Here is a 19,145-nt window from a genome sequence, read left to right as displayed (position 1 = left end):
TAGCATTTGCTTGTTGGCTGGTCACACGCAGACCTTAGTACAGTAAGGGATTGCAGCACCTACCTGTGCTTGTGATAGGTTGATGTCAGATGAACTGTGTTGGAGCAATTTCAGTTGGGAGTTCGTGCACACAGCAATTTTCTTTATGGGATACTATAGAATGTATACCCCCTGCTAAACAGCATTTTCCCTGCAGAATAGTGGCCAGTCTTTGTGTAACACAAGCCTGCAGAATGATCCCCTTCTAGAAGCAGTACATAGGGGTGACAGGAATAAGTGATCCCTGTTTATCTTTATGGTAAGCTGCCAGATCGCTATTAGAAAGTTTAAAAAAACTCTAAAGTAATGTGCTATCTATTTCAACTGTTCCTGTCATGTAGAGCAAGAAAAGAATACACTGATTTGTTTTTGGCTAAGAGGTCAAATCAGAAAAAAAGGTTTTTTTTTTAGCCCTTCCCTCCCTATAGGTCGCAAGCCTTTGGGTTGATTGCCACGTTTCTACACTTTTTTTACTTTATTTCTTTCTGGACCCTATCTTCCCCAATTCCGTGGTATCCCCCCTGGTCACTTTTTGACCCTTTATTCTTTGAAAATATCAAGCCTGGGTGTCATCGCAAACCAGAATAAACCTAATAATCTGTATCTGTGTGTCATTCACATATGGACTGTGACAAATTCAAGACATTAGCACATATTGTCCGACCACCTTGTCGTACTCAGTTGTCCACTGTTGTAAGTTGATCTTTCTTACTATGGAGACTCCCCTGTTGGGAGATACTGTTCCTTTGATGGATGTGATGAAACCCTTTTCTAAATATAGAATGTTAAAAACAAAATTAGGAAAAAGCTGTTGTCACTTTTTTTTTAAAGAGTAATAGATGCAGAAAGTAGCTCTTGAGGCTTGGAAATTCTGCCTATGAATTGTCTATCAATAAAGTGATATTAAAAGTTCAAGTTCTAAAAAAAACCCCCAAACATTTTATACGTTCCTGCTCTGTGTAATGGTTTTGCACAGATCCACCCCCATCCCCCTCTTCATGGGTCCCCCGCTGGCACTCTTGGCCCCTCCTCCCTGATGAGTACCCACCATAGCAAGCTGCTTGCTCTGGAGGCACTCGTGCATGCTAGCTCCCGAGCCCTGTTCTGTTTGTCTATAAGACACAGAGCATGGCTTAGTCCCCCGCTCACTCCTCACTGGGTGTGATTGACAGCAGTGAGAGCCAATAACGCCTGCTACTGTGTTTCAGCCAATGAAGAGAGAGAAACTGAGACTTCTGTGCACAGCGTTTTACTGAGAGTAAGTATTGGGGGGTGGCTGTGTGGGGAGTAGCACACAGAATGTTTTTTACATTCAGGCATAAAATGTATGAAGATGAAAAACCTTCAGCCTTGGGATGATACTTGAAAGCTACAAAAGACAGGGGTGCCTCTAAAACTGGCCATAAACAATTAGATTTTAGTTCATATGCAAAACATTATATTGCCAAAATTTCATCCAGACCTGCTATTTAAAGTGAAGTCTGGACACATTAAACAGGTTTTATTCAAATATTTTTCAGAACCCAAATTACAGCTGGAATTGAGTTTAAGAAAAAAATCCACGCCTTTGAATTTTCTTGTCCCTACAAGTGAAAATCCAGTGTCAGTTTGACCCCACTAAACCGTTGGAAAAGAGAAATTAACTTTCAATCTGCAGATATTTATGTCCTTCACTTCTATTCTCTCTTCTCCTTCCATTCCCATTCTTTAATGTTCCTGTTTTCTACCTATTAGACTGGCAGACCCTCTAGTCCAAACGTTATCATTCTCAGTTTTTGGAGGATGTCCTAAGGTAAACTAAAATCTTCCAAAAGCTATACCTTGAGTTTACCTTCCCCTCCTTTTACTTACCCTCTTTACACTCCTCATGTCTCCTTTCACTTCTCCTTCGACAATCACCATGATCTCCACTCACTGGCAGACCGTAATTTATATACACTGCTCAAAAAATGAAAAGAACACTTTTTAATCTGAGTATAGCATCAAGTCAGTTAAACTCCTGGGATATTGATCTGGTCAGTTAAGTAGCAGAGGGGGTTGTTAATCAGTTTCAGCTGCGTTGGTGTTAATGCAATTAACAGATGCACTAGATGGGCAACAATGAAACAACCCCCAAAACAGGAATGGTTTTACAGGTGGAGGCCACTAACATTTTTCCCTACTCATCTTTTCTGACTGTTTTTCACATTTGACTAGGCTCAGTGTCACTACTGGTAGCATGAGGAGATACCTGGACCCTACAGAGGTTGCACAGGCAGACCAACTCCTCCAGGTTTGCACATCAATATGTGTCATTGCCAGAAGGTTTGCTGTGTCTCCCAGCACAGTCAAGAGCATGGAAGAGATTCCAGGAGATAGGCAGTTACGCTAGGAGAGCTGGACAGGGCTGTAGAAGGTCCTTAACCCATCAGCAAGACCGGTACCTGCTTTTTTGTGCAAGGAGGAGCAGGAGGAGCATTGCCAGAGACCTACAAAATGAGCTCCAGCAGGCCACTGGTGTGAATGTCTCTGATGAAACAATCAGAAACAGACTTTATGAGGGTGGCCTGAGGGCCCAACGTCCTCTAGTGGGCCCTGTGCTCACTGCCTTGCACCATACAGATCGATTGGCATTTGCCATTAAACAGCAGAATTGGCAGGTCCACCACTGGCACCCTGTGCTTTTCACAGATGAGAGAAGGTTCACCCTGAGCACATGTGACAGACATGAAAGGGTCTGAGGAAGCCATGAAGAACGTTATGTTGCGTATAAGATCGTTCAGCATGACAGTTTTGGTGGTGGGTCAGTGATGGTCTAGTGAGGCATATCCATGGAGGGACACACAGACCTCTACAGGCTAGACAATGGTACCCTGACTGCCATTAGGTATTGGGATGAAATCCTTGGACCCATTGTTAGACCCTACGCTGGTGCAGTGGGTCCTGGGTTCCTCCTAGTGCACGACAATGCTCGGCCTCATGTGGTGGGAGTATGCTGGAGGATGAAGAAATTGATACCACTGAATGGTCTCCATGCTCACCTGACTTAAATCCAATAGAACACCTCTGGGATATCATGTTTCGGTCCATCTTGCACCTCAGACTGTCCAGGAGCTCAGTGATGCCCTGGTCCAGATTTGGGAGGAAATACCCCAGGACACCATCTGTTGTCTAATTAGGAGTATGCCCCAACATTGTCTGCGTTGCTACCAGTTTTCTCTTGATGTCAGGAAAACTGGTCAGAAAATATTCATGCTGATAGCATAGGAACGAAGCAGCAGAGAGAAATGAAACTTAGTGCTCTGGACTGAGACAAGTACACACTGTACAGAGATATGCTTTGTTCATATTTCATGTCTGAGGTTTACAACCACTTTAGTAGGAATTCTTGAAGGAGGTTGCACTGCTGTATAAATCCACAGGTAGTCCACCCAAGAACTATAATACTAGTCGCAAGTGCTGAAAAATGGATCATTTATCCATGGTTAAAATAACAATTTTTGTCATACGATAAAACGCAGCATTGGTCTTATTTACAGACAATAATGTTCTTGAAGATGGTAGAAGACTGGTCCTGCCTTGGGAAATATTGGTCTGGGTGTATGTACCTAAAAATAAAAGATCACGTATATTCATTTTTAAAAACCTTTTTACTTGTATTTGGAAGATTGGAAGGTCATATTCCGAGATGTTGTTTGTGTCACGGGCTAAAAAGGAGTTAAATGAGACATGCTGCAGAGGACAGGACAGGCAGACTGCTCTTGCTGTACTGCATTGTCAGTCTGTGCTCAGCAGAGGTTTTCCCCCTCCTGTCTCTCATTGTGGCTGAGTCTTATCAGCATCTTGCAGGCTTGCCATCAGTATGCACCTCATTATGCCTACAATAATGTCCTCTGAATGCAAATAGATCAGCAGCCGGCAAAGAGCCCCCATGCAGAGGACTGGATGTACGAAGCGCCATCACCCTCCTGTGTGTGTTTATTTTCTGCTGTAGTAAAGAATGTTACAACATCTCTGTGTCTTGCAGGGTGCTCCCCCATCTTATCTTGGGAAACCGTATTTGTTACAGCACCTGTCAGACATCCATTCCTACTTCCAGGATAGGGTGACCCGGCCTGTGGGGAGATTAGAGAGTCTGTTATCAAAATCCTGTGCCAGTTTAGGCAAGAAACCAAATCTGATTTTGTCTGCCCACTTTAATATTTCTGGAAGCATTTGTATCCTACATTTATACTGTGTTTTGGAAAAAAAAAAAAACACAGCAAAGGAAAAAAAGAGTAGTCCCTGGCAGCACTTCAGATGTCAGCCTGCGTTCCCTGATCTGTACATGGAAATGGCTTTTAGAAGCTATCTGGTTGCTTTGAGTAGCAAAAACAAATTCTGGAAGAGTTACAATGCATTAGTGGAGGGGGAAACCCCTGTGAAGGTCCAGGACCGCCGGATCACACAACTGGGTATCAAATGCCGTAGGAGTAAGCCCAAAGGCTAAATTGGTCCCTACAGTAGCAAGAAATAGGTGTGTGTTACCAAATGTATTTTTATATGACATTTTTACAGATTTTTGTTACGCGATGAAAAATAAATATTTCCAGTATATCCACTAGATGGAACTGTTAGTGGATCAGTGCAGTTTATATAAGATATCAGCTACACTGGAAATGCATTGTTTTCTTGCAAACTTGCATTGTGAGAAAGAGCAGTCAAGCATAACCAATGTGCAAAGCAGGAAGGAGAGCCTGGAGTATGTAATAAACATGTATGGCTACCTGCATGTACAGATATGACCACTTGAAGACCAAGCCTTTTCTGACACTATTTGTTTATATGTAAAAATCAGTATTTTTTGATAGAAAATTATTTAGAACCCTCAAACATTATATATATTTTCTTTTTAAGTGGAGTCCCTAGAAAAATGTATGGTGTGTGTTGCAATTTTTTATTTCACACGAAATGCGGGCAGCAGTTTATGAAACGCAATTTTTTTGGAAAAAATACACTTACATAAATGTTAATGCACAAAACACAATATAATAACCAACTGCTTGGTACAATATAAACGATGATAATACTCCAAGTAAATAGATACCTAACATGCTTTAAAATTGTGGATGCTCATGGAATGGCGGCAAACTACAGTACTTATAAATCTCCACAGACAACACTTTAAAGGCTTTTACAGGGTACCAGTTTAGAGTTATTCCAGAGATCTGACGCTGGAATTATTGCTCTCGCTTTAATGTTCGCGATGATGCCTCACATTTGCTAGGCCACCATATACTGTAGACTGCTCAAAAAAATTAAAGGAACACTTTTTAATCAGAGTATAGCATCAAGTCAATTAAACTCCTGGGATATTGATCTGGTCAGATAAGTAGTAGAGAGGGTTGTTAGTCATTTTCAATTGCTTTGGTGTTAATGAAAACAGGTGCATTAGATGGACAACAATTGCCAGAAGGTTTGCTGTGTCTTCCAGCACAGTCTCAAGAGCAGGGAGGAGATTCCAGGAGACAAGCAGTTATTCTAGGTGAGCGGGACAGAGCCGTAGCTGGTCCTTGACCCATCAGCAGGACCGGTAGCTGCTCCTTTGTTCAAGGTGGAACAGGATGAGCACTGCCAGAGCCTTACAAAATGACCCCCAGCAGGCCACTGGTGTGAATGTCTCTGAGCAAACAATCAGAAACAGACTTCAGGAGGGTGGCCTGAGGGCCCGACGTCCTCTAGTGGGCTCTGTACTCACTACCCAGCACCATAGAGCTTGATTGGCATTTGCCATTGAACACCAGAATTGGCAGGTCTGCCACTGGCGCCCTGTGCTTTTTGCAGATGAGAGCAGGTTCACCCTGAGCACGTGACAGACGTGAAAGGGTCTGGAGAAGCTGTGGAGAATGTTATGCTTCCAGTAACATCGTTCAACATGACTGTTTTGGTGGTGGTCAGTGATGGTCTGGGGAGACATATCCATGGAGGGAGGCCCAGACCTCTAGAGGCTAGACAATGGCACCCTGACGCTGGTGCAGTGGGTTCTATCTTCCTCCTGGTGCACCACAATGCCTGGCCTCATGTGGCGAGAATATGCAGGCAGTTCCTGGAGGATGAAGGAATTAATACCATTGAATGGCCCCCATGCTCCCCTGACCTAAATCCAATAGAACACATCTGTGATATCATGTTTCGGTCCATCTGACGCCACCAGGTTGCACCTCAGACTGTCCAGGAGCTCCGTGATGCCCTGGTCCAGATCTGGGAGGAAATACCCCAGGACACCATCTGTCTTCTCATTAGGAGCATGCCCCAATGTTGTCAGACAAGCATACAACTATGTGGGGGCCATACTACTGAGGACCATTTTGAGTTGCTGCAATGAAATTTCAGCAAAATGGACTGGCCTGCTGCATAATTTTTTCACTTTGATTTTCGGGGTGTCTTTGAATTCAGTCCTTTGTAGGTTGATAATTTTCATTTACATCAAACGATTGGGGCATCCTTACATTCCTAACACTTACCCAGTTCATATCAGTATAGATATCCAGCAGGAGATTTTTCCCCATTGAGATCTGATGGGTTTTCAAAGTGTTCCTTTAGTTATTTTGAGCAGTGTATTGCGGTCAGCAAGTGTTATAAATTATTTATATTAACCTGGAATTTTTAGGGTCTGTGTATAAAATGTTTACTGTGTCTGACAAACATCTGCACAATCAGAACGAAAATTGCCATTTTTTCTCTAAATTGTGTACTTCCTATATATCGTCAGTGCCACCTAGTGCTCATAATACTTTTTTTTTCCGAGAAATACCTCAATCAGAAAAAAGTATTGTGGCCCCTAGATGGCACTGACAATATAGGAACCTCACATAATGGAGATAGTACGTCAGTTTTCAAATTGTGCGAATGGAGGAGATGGATTTTTGGGTGGAAGCATTATGACAGTAAATGCACAATGGATGATTCAATAAAGGGACTTTGGACTTTAGAAGAAGCACAATTTGGAGTGCAGGCCTTATCAATATACCTTCATTTGAATGTGGAGATGTTTGTCACATCTGAACAAAGAATGTTTTATACATGGAGAGATCATGCACACGGATGTAAATACAGGCATATAGGCATGCAGCATAAAATAGGTCCTTTCAGTTGAGTGACGTCTGTTCCCTAATCAGATCCCATGCTGAATTGGACTAGAACAGAACTAATGTCACTTTTGTGATATCTGTGTACTTGAATGTACACAGATATCAACCTCCAGCCTGAAATCAGAACTGGAAAAGGACGTAGAATTTTTTTTTTTTAACCTAGATGGACTTGGCGGTGGTCAGATGTAAACGAACACATCCACTTGCCCGTAGACTATCAATGAGCTTATGGCCAGATCTAACTGAAAAGCCAGCAAAACACTTGTCATCCATAGGTGAAATTCCACCAAATGTAGGAAATTGTGTACGCAAGCTTTTTCCCAAAACTGTTTCAATAATTTCCAACAAATTGTAAAGCATTGAGGTAGATGTAACCATATATTGGATTGTTATACTGTATAGCTACCATAGTTGCAGATTTGACCTTTATCCCATGGCTTTAAGTACCATCTCTATGCTGATGACACACAAATCTATCTTTCTACTCCTCACCTCACCCCTTTAGTCTCCTCTCGCATTACTAACCTACTAAGTGACATATCAGCATGGATGTCACTCCACTTCTTCAAACTAAATCTTTCCAAAACTGAGCTCATGCTATTTCCTCCAGCCCGTGCCCCCTCCCCTGACTTCTCCATCAATAATACAACCCTCAGTCCCTCCCCTCATGCCAGGGTAGTAGGTGAAATCCTAGACTCCAATATATCCTTTCAGCCCCAAATCCAATCACTGTCCAAATCTTGTAGACTTCACCTCCGCAACATCTCCAAGATACGCTCGTTCTTAACCTCTGCAACCACTAAGCAACTTATCCACTCCCTTGTTATATCTCGCCTTGACTATTCTAACTCCCTCCTCATTGGCCTACCTCATTGCAGGTTATCCCCTCTTCAGCCTATCATGAATGCTGCTGCCAGACTCATCCATCTTACTAACCGTTCTGTATCTGCCACCCCTCCCTGCCAATCCCTCCACTGGCTTCCCATTGCCCAACAAATAAAATTCAAAACATTAACAATAACATATAAAGCCGTTTATAACTCTGCCCCAAATACATCACCAATCTTCTCTCCAAATATCACCCAAACCGTCCTCTCCACTCCTCCCACGACCTCCTGCTCTCTAGCTCCCTTGTCTCCTCCTCCCATGCTTGTTTGCAGGACTTCTCCAGAGCCTCCCCCATCCTCTGGAACTTAGGCAATCTCTGAAAACCTCTCTCTTCAGGGAAGCCTATCCTGCCTTCAGCTAATAACCAAATCCTCTGTATCTCCTATCAGTTCATCACCCACAGATATTGCTTTTGTACCACCAGCCCATCCCTCTTAGATTGTAAGCTCCAAGGAGCAGGGCCCTCCTAACCCTCTTGTATTGAACTGTATTGTTGCTGTATTGTCTCCCTTTTGTATTGTAAAGAGCTGAGCAAACTGTTGCCGCTATATACATCCTGTATAATAATAATAATCTTGGGCTCTCTGAAGTTTTCAGATGTTTGTTATCCTCCTCGTTTCCCTATGTCTTACAGAACCAGGCTGAAGCTCATTATAAGGGCCACAAGCATGCACGGAAGCTCAGAGCCCTGGAGAGCGCACGGCACAAACAGAAGCAGAATGGAAGTCGAGAAAGAGCATTAGCGCCCCCACTGGACACCAAAAGAAGCTCAGACTCTCATAGTGAAAGTAAGATCCTTTCTAAAGGGCATCAGCTTTCATAAAATATACAGTACTGTTGGTATTCCTCCCTCTAGTATAGCCTTATATTGGTGACTGCGTTGCTGCTTTTTACAATTTACATACCCAGATCAAGAAATGTATTCATTTTATTTTGAACAAGTACAAATTCCTACCATGAACAAATAAAACAAAAGGCAAGCTAATGTACACCCAACATCACAACATCAGGGCATAAGGGGTTAATTACATGAATACGGGTGCTGGAACCATATACTGGGTTTCCTCAAGAAAGACCCAGGAATAATACTCTATAAATAAACAATAGGCAGCTCTCCAAACGGCTAATGTTTTGATTTTCATATATTTATGCAAAACATAACAGTACAGCAGAGTACATGTGGCTTACGGCTTAGCGAATCACAGTCCAGGGACCTGTGTTTTCTAACAACACAGGGCTCTATGCACGGAGCAGAGATGTGGCTGATTTTTCTTCCATAAAACAGTCACATCTCTTAGTAAAAGCAGCAATTATTACACACATGACACTTGTTAGGAACACAGTTAACCCTTTGCTTGCCCCTAGATGTTAAAGCGGAGCTCCACCCAAAAGGGAAGATCCGCTTTAAGGCTTTGTCCCCCACTGCCCATTAAGGATTGGCACCTGTGGGGAGCAGGGGTACCCAAATTTGACAGGTATTCCGCTGCTATCACCTAGGTGATCAGAAGTGGAAGTTGCCCCTCCCCGTAGTTTTCTGGGACATGTGACAGGTCCCAGGAGACTGTGGGACCATTCACAATGCGCAGCACTACTCATGCATGTGCAGCGGGCACCCGGCTGTGAAGCCACAAAGCTGTCACAGCTGGGTGCCTACACTGAAGATGCTGGCGCTGAGGAGACAGGACGGTCGGTCAACCCGGCTGGTGTGAGAACACCACGGGATCGAGGGACAGGTGAGTGTCTGTTTTTTAAAAGTCCGCAGCTACAGATTTTGTCTTTTAATTTTTTTAATTCTGACTGGACCTCCGCTTTAACTCCTTCCCTGCCTTTGTCATTAGTACAGTGACAGTGTTCAGTATTAGCACTGATCACTGTATTAGTGTCATTGTCAGTTATCCTCCCAGATAGTGTCTCTTAGCGCCAGATTGCCTGCCACGCCATTACAGTATAGCATCATAGCTGCTTAAATTCCTGTTTATATACCATAGATTGTAGATATAACTTTCGTACAAACCAATTAATATACAGGTATTGGGATTTTACTTTAGCAAAGACGTGTAACAGAATACATTTTGACCTACATTTATGAAGAAATTAGATTTTTTTTAATGATATGTTTTTTTAAGAGAAAGTAGAAAGTATTGGGGTTTTTTTTCAAACTTTTCTGTTGTTTTTTGTTTATATCACCAAAAGAAATCTCAATTTGTGTGAAAAAAAAAATTATGCAAATGTACTTGGTATATAGTGTTGCATGACCGCACAAGTGCCAGTTAAAGTGCTGAATAGCAAAAATGCTCTGGTCATGAAGGGAGTAAAACCTTTCAGAGGTCAAGTGGTTAAAGTGGATTGAACTTTTCAGTTTGCTGTGCTTCAGACAGATTATTATTTCAGTTTAGTAAGAAATCTGTTAACAGTGGTGGTATATATAATAATGTTGGATAGTGCGACCTGGTAACGGCACAGCTCAGTCATTTTTTCCTGCTTTTCTACTTTAAAGGTTTTAGGTAATATGATTAGAGGCTAGGGATCTTAAAAAGAGCTTTCAAAATGTTTAACTGTATACAAGCCATAGTTCGCCCAAAGCATTACAGTCCACATCCAAGAAAGGCACACTTTGTGGTACCATTAGTTTCAGGGATTATTTTGCAATGAATTGTTTAAATTACATTTCATTTTGAGATTTTTTTAAACAAAAAGTAATAAAGATTTCAAGGAAATGTCCTCAACCAGACTGAAATGGTTACACTGCAGCCAGTCTCCAGATCTTACATAACCTGATTTTGCCTCCCTCTCCTTCAACCAGCCTAAAGAATCAAACTGAACAGTAATACAAGGAAGAGAATCCTCTTTGATGTCCGTCATGGATGTTAACATGTCCCATGTCGGAGGATAGAGATAAGCCTGGAGAAGCATTTGTTAATTGCTTTTGAACTTGGTGTTGAAGATAATTGCTTGATTGTCCCAGCAGGAATCTACTCCCTTTTGTCCCCACATGCTCAGAAAAAGCTAGGAGAAAATTACACAAATTTAAATTTTGAGCTACCACAGGCCGTGAATGTTTCTGCTGAATAGAGAGATGGAAAAGCCTTGTTTACTGGCCTCTGGCTGCTATTCACAAATTGTATATACGAGAACCTCTGGTCTGCAGATGGATGTGAAGCAAGATGTTTCCTGACATGAATGGACCTTGATTTCTATCCTGAAATAATGGGAACTATTACATTTAGGGCCCTTTAACACTGATGGTCCGATTGAGTCCTCCGGTCAGTATTTCAGGCAGACCCAATCGAACCTTCCATAGCTCTTTATGGAGCGGTGGGTGTCCACTGAAACCCTCCGGCATCCGATCTGATCCTGTACGCTAAAAACAGATGGATGGGGATCCGTTCCTCGCCTGTCCAGAGGATCGGATCGGATGACAGTGGAAACGGACAGGTGGTGTGTTTCCATCCGAGAGCCCTTTACAAAACGGGGGGCTGTGTCTGTGTCCACTCTGCGGCAGCGGAGCAGACACAGACCTGTCATCCAATTGCTCAGAGGAAAAATCCCCCACTGAGCAAGCGGATCCACTGACAGGCCCGCCCCATCTGAAAGGGGCCTTAGTCCATTAAAATGAAAAAAACTAAGTGGTTGTGAACCCTTATATACAGTATACCCGGTGAAGTGACTGACCTCAGGTGATACACAGAGATTAAGCAAATCCTCCTACATACATTGTACCTGTCTATCTGCAGCTCTCTCTTGTCTACATCTGTTCAAAGTCCAGACTTTATACAGCTTGTTTGAGCTATCAGAGAGCAGAGGGCTGAAATTACACACTGCAGAGCTCAGTGAGGAGAGCTCTGAGAGCTGACTGGAGAGAAGAGACACACTCCTCCACAGTACACAGGAGCCGAGACTGTCAATCACAGGCTGAGTACTGCAGATCCCTTCCTTGTCACCATTTTTCTCAGCAGACAGAAATGACACTTAGTGCTCTTAATTGAGACAAGTACACACTAAAGAGGGATGTGCTTTGTTCATATGTCTGAGATTTGCAACCAGTTTAAGATATTATTAGTTTGATTTACAATACAAAATGATCATACATCCCACACCCACTAATTATTACACACAGGCATGTCACAAAGGGGAAAGAGCAAAGAGACAGGGGTACAAATCCATATGACCATCTACACGTTATTTAGTCCAACCTTCACTACTTACTGGCAATTGACTTTACTACAAATCCCTTACTTTACTTACTGGGTTTCCCCATTATTCACTGCTGTCCATTCCTACCTCTCCCTCTCTCCCTTTATCATTTGATTGTCCACTTACTCCTCCCCCCCCCCCCCATCTAATTCTGCACCAATTTAAAGTCACTCCAAGTATTAATTTGTGCTCTTTAGCTTAAAAAACTTTTCCCCCTTTTCCCCTAATTCCCTACCCCTCCCCCTCTCTCCACTTCCCCACTCCAGTCTACCCCACACCTCTTCAGTTATGTGTTGTGTGATTTGTGCTCTACCCTAAAGCCTCATACACACTAGATAGAACAAAACGTCTGTTACAGGCATTTGGCGTTTATTTTTTCAGCCTGTAAACACACCTGTATGTTAGTCCTTAGTGTGCTGCTTTAAAAGAGAAGTATGGGTTTCATTGAAAAAATAAATATCCTCACCTAGGTGGATGAAGCATTAGTCTGATGCTGCATTTGTCCCCCTCTGCTTCTAAAACTGAGAACTGAGCAATCAAATACCGCTGATTGCTCAGTTCTCAGTCTTCAGTGAGCAGAGTCAGTTGCCAGCTCTCTGCTCTGCCTCCCCCAGCATTCACTGGAGTGCTGGGCTGTGGAGGGGGTGGGAGTGGCTGTTCAAGCTGTCAGCGGCATGCTGAAATGCTGAGCCAGCTGCTGGTCTAGACAACTGGGTGGATCCCAACTGTAAAGTCGGGATCTCTCCAGAGCCTGGACTGGCTGAGTGACATCAGAAGACATAGATTGGGAGTTCTGACTTCACTCTCTGCACACTTGAATCAGTTACTGAATTAGGAGCATCTGCATGATAGTCAGGTAACTGGTACTTTGAGACGGAGGTCAGCAATGACAACTGTAATGTGGAGAGCCTGGGACCACCAGCCATTTGTAAATGAAAAACAGACTTGCTTCAAAAACAAACAAAACAACTTTCTTCACCCAGATAAGAAACAAAACAGTCCAAACTGCTGGTGCAAAAATCAATCTTTTGGCTCACCACCTGTCCTTTAACAGGGTTACACCCATAGCCTGTGTAAGGGGTTTAAAAACCAGGTCACCATCCACTTAGCAGGTTCTCAGTCACAGCAGTCCACCACTTTGTCTCCCAAATGAGTCCGGCCTCACACTTCACCTCACAGACTCCTAATGGCTGTTTCCGCTTCCTTTTTAAACCTCTCTTGCAAGTGGGTTAACCCTTTCAGGACCAAAATCCCAGTTTTTAGAGTTGGAGGCTTTTTCCCACCTAGGCTCTTCAAGCCTCCAAGCCTTCAAACTTCAGAACCCATAGAAGGACTTGCCAGTCTTGAGCAAACTGTAAACTGTAAGTCAATTCACACCTTTCAATCAGGAGCCCCTCACCCTGCATGGATGAGAACCCCTGAGTATTCCAAAACAGCATTCAAATCATCCCCCTTAAAGACACTACACTCCAATGGGGGAACATACCTGCCTTCCAAGACACATCCCTGACATGTTTATCCCATGGCAGGCTCCCATTCAATTGCATGCACTACATACAAAATCGGTGAGACTCCGACAAAGTTGGAAATCGCACCGATATGACCACTTCAATTGTAGACAAAAGGAGGCAAATTGTGATACAATTTGAAACTATCAAATCAAATGACAAGTCGCACCCGTATAACCGGGCACTAAAACCTGGGACCTATGCAGAGTTGCACCAGATTTTGCACTCTCCAGTTTTAGTAAATAACGCCTTTTTGTCTTCAGTTACCTTCTCTCCCCAGTGTGTTCTGTCCTGTCTCAGTCTGCTTCCCCCAACTCTAGACCTCAAGTCCTAACAAAATGTGAAAACATCGCTATCAATGTAACGTTACTTTTCATGAGGAGCATTGGTTATCAATTATTTTCCTTCCATGGTCCTTTCTTGACCAAATCCAATAAAAACCCAATAATAGTAATACAAAGTATTATACTCACATCTTTGTACAATTCTGGCACTTTTTCTTTAAACACCCAATGTATCAAATGCAATGCATTTCTCTGGAATAAAGCCCATCATGTTGTGATGATTTGTAATCCATGCATGATTTCCTTTTTTCATAATAGTTTGTGATTATGGCCAGAAAAAATAGAAATCATGTGGGTTTTTTTTAGATTGCTATAAAAGGAGATCTGTTGGAGGCTTATGGAAGTATCCAGTGCTTTTAGTTTGTAATTGTGTGTCTCTTTTTGTTTTCTTGTAGGAACAAATGCACGGGCTGAAATTACCAGGCTCAGCGAACTGGACATGGAGCCAAGTCACTGCAGTCCAACGCCTGAACCTCGGACCATTGATCAGGAGGAGGAATGTACCTCTCCAGAGACCTTAGACAGCAATGCTGAGTTAATGGATACTGGCTCACTGGCTCCAGAGGAACCATATAGTCCACAGAAGGCCTGTGAAGAAAACTGTGTTTCCACTCAGGACAGTGAGAAAGAAAGAAAGAATAGAGAGCACTTATACTGTGCCACCTGCAAGGTTACTGTGAACTCAGCCTCTCAACTGGAGGCTCATAGTGCCGGTTAGTACTGGTGACAAATTGTAATGTCATCTTCCTACACTTGAAAGGTATAAGTAATCACTTCCATTTCTATGTATGCAATAAAATATTTCTAAATATTCCTCAAAACCCAGAGGATACTTTTGTGTATCAGGAAAAACTGGTAAAATTGTGGCACTCACCATAAAGTACATCTTGAAAAAATGCAAGGTAATAGCACAGAAAAATGAGGTATTATAAATAGTCAGAATAAGGTAAGCTAACCCCCTATGACTACGTGCCTTCGCACAAAACGCGCCAGGGAGAGGCTACAGCGGTGTGATGTCACGCCGACCGGCGCCACGAGGGCCTGGCGGCTATTTTGCATACTCATATGGGTCAGTACTTCTCTTTGCTCCTAGCTGTATCTACTTGGAATAAACACTCCTTGTCATAAGGATATCACACTATTTGGCCTCCTTTGTTTTTTGAACTCCTGTGGGAGCCATTTACATCTACAGAGCGGCTATTTCCAAATGTGGCAGCACTACCAAGCAGTGAGGGGTATCTGACCAGATCTGACCAGACCTACATAAGGATCTTTGATATCCTGAGGTTACCTATTCTAAATGCGCATTGTGATTGCGTATCTGGTGAGTGCGCAATCTTTACATATTTTATCACCTCATCCACGGATCCAGCCACTGGATTTTTGAAGATCATCTGGGATCTTTTTTGTACTCACACTATAGACTGTATTTGGTTTTAGTGTCCAACACCTATCAGTCACCAATTAGTGACATTTCTATTTGCACCTTGTCACCGATTTTATGTGATTTTCTATTATATTGCATTTTATATGAGGATAGTTGAACATAATCTGTTTATACGATTTAGCGGATCATTTTAGCGCTGCACCCTGCTTTATTCTGACTATTTTGAAGGTTTTATATGGTGCCTTTTGGTGTTCAGCTGCTGCTTTTATTTTAATTTATTTTAATCTTACTTTTTTTACTTTAGCGCTCACTTACCCTGTGATTTACTGTTAAGGTATTATAAATGCTTAATTGCAGAGTTTTTCCTTCCCGTAAATCATTGTATATTCAGTTGCAATGTATCTCTAAACGTGCAGGAAAATGTGACTACTCTTGCAAGAGTCAGTTCCCTAACCCAACCACCCCCCTAGTTGCTCATTATAGTCCTCTCCTCCTCTGGGAATGTCTAATTACTCCATATCCTGGCGTAGCTCCTCTGCCCCTCCCCACACCATTGAGCCACAATTTTACCACCCATGACCTCCCACCTAAAATCTACAATACAGTCACCGGGGGTTGTTCATATGCTGCAACATGTCAAGTTGACAAGTGGCGCCTGCCAGCATATAATTAGTCTGGCTGAAAAAAGACAAAAGTCCATCCAGTTCAACCAAAAAAAAAGTTTTTTTTTTTTTTTTTTTTTTTATAATTTAAATATTTATTCATTTTTCCATTTTTAATACATTTCATCAACACATTGTAGGTATATATATATATATAACGAAATATATTCTATAAAATTGTATTATCCAACATTTCTACTTTATTTACTCTATACAACATTTCCCTCCCAACACCGCCCCCCACCCCAAGTCCCCTCTGCCTATCCTACCTTTTCTCTGCGTCTTCTTACATCAGCAAGTGAAGTTTTTCTGTTGTTATCTTTTATTCTTTCCTATACTTCCTGTATAATCTAGCTTTTTCCCAGTTCTCCCATTTCCCATAATAGGCCTCCAACCTATCTTCTTGGATATGACTCAACCTTTCCATCTTTTTAATCTGCTCAACTCTTTCAATCCAGTCCTCTTCCTTCGGTACCTCTGTTTGACGCCAGAACTTGGGTATCAGAGCTTTTGCAGCATTAATATAGTTCCATATCCCTGATTTTTTGTATTTATTTACAGTTATATCCATGTTATGCAAAATACATACTTCTGGGTCTAGTTCTATATCTATTTCTGTCAATTTTCCTATCAAGTGGATTACTGTTTTCCAGAATAACTGGATTTTAGGGCATCCCCACCATATATGGTATGTAGTGCCTACCTCTCCACATCCCCTCCAACACAGTGGTGAACTCTCCCCACATATCTTATTTTCAACATTTGGTGTGATGTGCCATCTCGTCAAACACTTATAGTTCATCTCTACCTCTCTCATAGAGACGTTCTCGTGAATTAATCTATACATTCTCCTCTGCTTTTCCTCATCTATCACAACTCCCATATCCATTTCCCATTTTGTTATATATGTTGGCTTTGTGTATGTGTCTAATTCAGTGAGTATTTTGTAAACTTTAGTGATCCCGTGTTTCCCATCACCTTGTGTTCCCAATACCTTTTCGAACAGATTCCAATTTTCTTTTGTCCTTAAAGGCTTTGGCAAACTTCCGACAAAACACCTCAATTGAAAGTACCGCAATTCATCTAGTTTAGTGAAGATCTCACCCTCTTTTTTCTTCAAATCACCAAATGATCCTATTTCATCTCCCACCAGAATATCTCTCAATTGCACCCTGTCTTTTTTAAACCACCTCCCACCTATTTCTTCTCTGCCTGGGGGGAAAAACTCTGTGTTTTTTAGTGGAATCAGTGTTGAATTAAAAGTCCATTTCATACTTTTGTGTAAATTATCCCAAACCTTTAGTACATTTAAAGTGTATGTATTTACATTGTCGTTTAAGCCTCTATACTGTGTTGGCACCCATATCATTCTTCCCAGGTCTATTCCACTGAGTTCATTCTCTATTCTCACCCAACTTTTTTTATAATTATATATCCAATCTATAGTTCTTGCCAATATTACCGCTTTGTAATATCTTTTAAAGTCTGGGAGCCCTAAACCCCCTTTTTCTTTCCTCCTACTCAACAGTTCGTATGACAGTCTTGGTTTTTTATTCCTCCATATGTATTTTGTTATCAGTTTCTTAGTTATTTTAAAAAAAATCTCTGGGAGTTTAATTGGGATCATTTGATATCTATATATGATTTTTGGTACTATTATCATTTTTACCAGATTAATACGGCCCATCCATGTCGGGGTTCCTCCCTCCAATCTTTTTAACTCGTCTCTAATCTCATTTATCAACGAAATATAGTTTAATTTATATAGATGTTTATATGAGGCTGTAAGCTTTACTCCTAGATATTTTATATCTCTGTCTTTCCATTTAAATGGGAATTCCTTTTGTATTTTTTCTTTTTCACTTTTTAAGATGTTTATATTTAGAATCTCCGTTTTTGTTGGGTTTATCTTTAAGTTTGATAGTTCTCCATATTCCTTTAATAATTTCATTAAGTTTGGAAGTGTTATCCTGGGATTTCCCACATAGAACAGCAAGTCGTCTGCGAATGCAGCAACTTTATGTTCTGTGTCTCCTATCAGGATTCCCTTTACATCTCTATTCAGCCTTATTGTTGACAACAATGGTTCTAATGATATAACATACAACAGAGGGGACAATGGGCATCCCTGTCTTGTTCCATTTGACATCTCAATGGGTTCTGAACTCTCCCCATTTACCGCAATGACCATAGAAGGGTATCTGTACAACTTCCCTATCCACTCTCTCATCCTAGGCCCAATACCTAAGGCTTCCAGAGTATCTGTCATGAATCTCCAATTCACTCTATCGAACGCTTTTTCAGCATCTATAGAGAGTAACACCACCGGTTCTTTTCCCTTTTTGCTCTTTTGGATTAACATCAATGATCTTAACCCATTGTCTTTTCCCTCCCTCCCTGGGACAAAACCCACCTGATCCTCTTGTATCCATTCTGGCATTAGCTCTTTCAATCTATTTGCTAGGACTTTTGCATATATCTTGATATCGGTGTTCAATAATGAAATAGGTCTATAGCTCGAACACTGTGAGGGGTCTTTTCCCTCTTTTTGTATGAGCACTACTTGGGCTTGTAATGATTCTCTTCTTATTTCCATCTCTCCACCTAGAGCGTTCATATAATTTCTAAGTTTTGGTATTAAAATTTCACTAAATTTTTTATAATATCTGGCTGTATATCCGTCTGGCCCTGGGCTTTTCCCCGACACTGACCCCTTCAGAGCTAATTTTATTTCCTCCTGTGAGATATCTACATCTAGGGAGTTCAGTTGGTCCTCACTTAGTTTTAGTAACCCTGCCATTTCCAGATATTTCTTTCTTTTTTGATTCTTCTCACTTTGTATGTTTTCTACTCCTTCCAGGGGACTTATATTATACAGTTTCCTGTAATATTCTGTGAAGGCTTTGATGATATTTTTATTTGAATGCAACATGTTTCCTTTAGCATCTTTTATTTTTTCTATATAATTTCTATTTTTCTTTTTCCTCAGGGCTCTCATCAGATATTTTCCAGGT

The 19,145-nt window shown here is 41.6% G+C and overlaps 1 protein-coding gene across 2 annotated transcripts in view; it reads left to right on the top strand.

Moving 5' to 3' along the window:
* Positions 1 to 19,145, top strand: part of ZNF385C (zinc finger protein 385C) — a 243,714-nt gene that overhangs the window by 199,800 nt on the left and 24,769 nt on the right. For both annotated transcript variants that reach the window (XM_089690623.1, XM_089690624.1), the window contains exons 4-5: positions 8,671 to 8,824; positions 14,478 to 14,795. In XM_089690623.1, coding sequence (XP_089546749.1) covers positions 8,671 to 8,824; positions 14,478 to 14,795 — 472 coding nt within the window. The remainder of the gene's footprint in view (positions 1 to 8,670; positions 8,825 to 14,477; positions 14,796 to 19,145) is intronic.

Source organism: Staurois parvus, unplaced genomic scaffold (genome assembly GCF_062004578.1).
Source record: "Staurois parvus isolate SC_StPar_1 unplaced genomic scaffold, SC_StPar_1.0 ptg000538l, whole genome shotgun sequence".
Classification (NCBI taxonomy): domain Eukaryota; kingdom Metazoa; phylum Chordata; class Amphibia; order Anura; family Ranidae; genus Staurois; species Staurois parvus.
The sequence above is the reverse complement of the archived record's forward strand: the minus strand, read 5'-3'. Positions and strand labels throughout refer to the sequence as shown.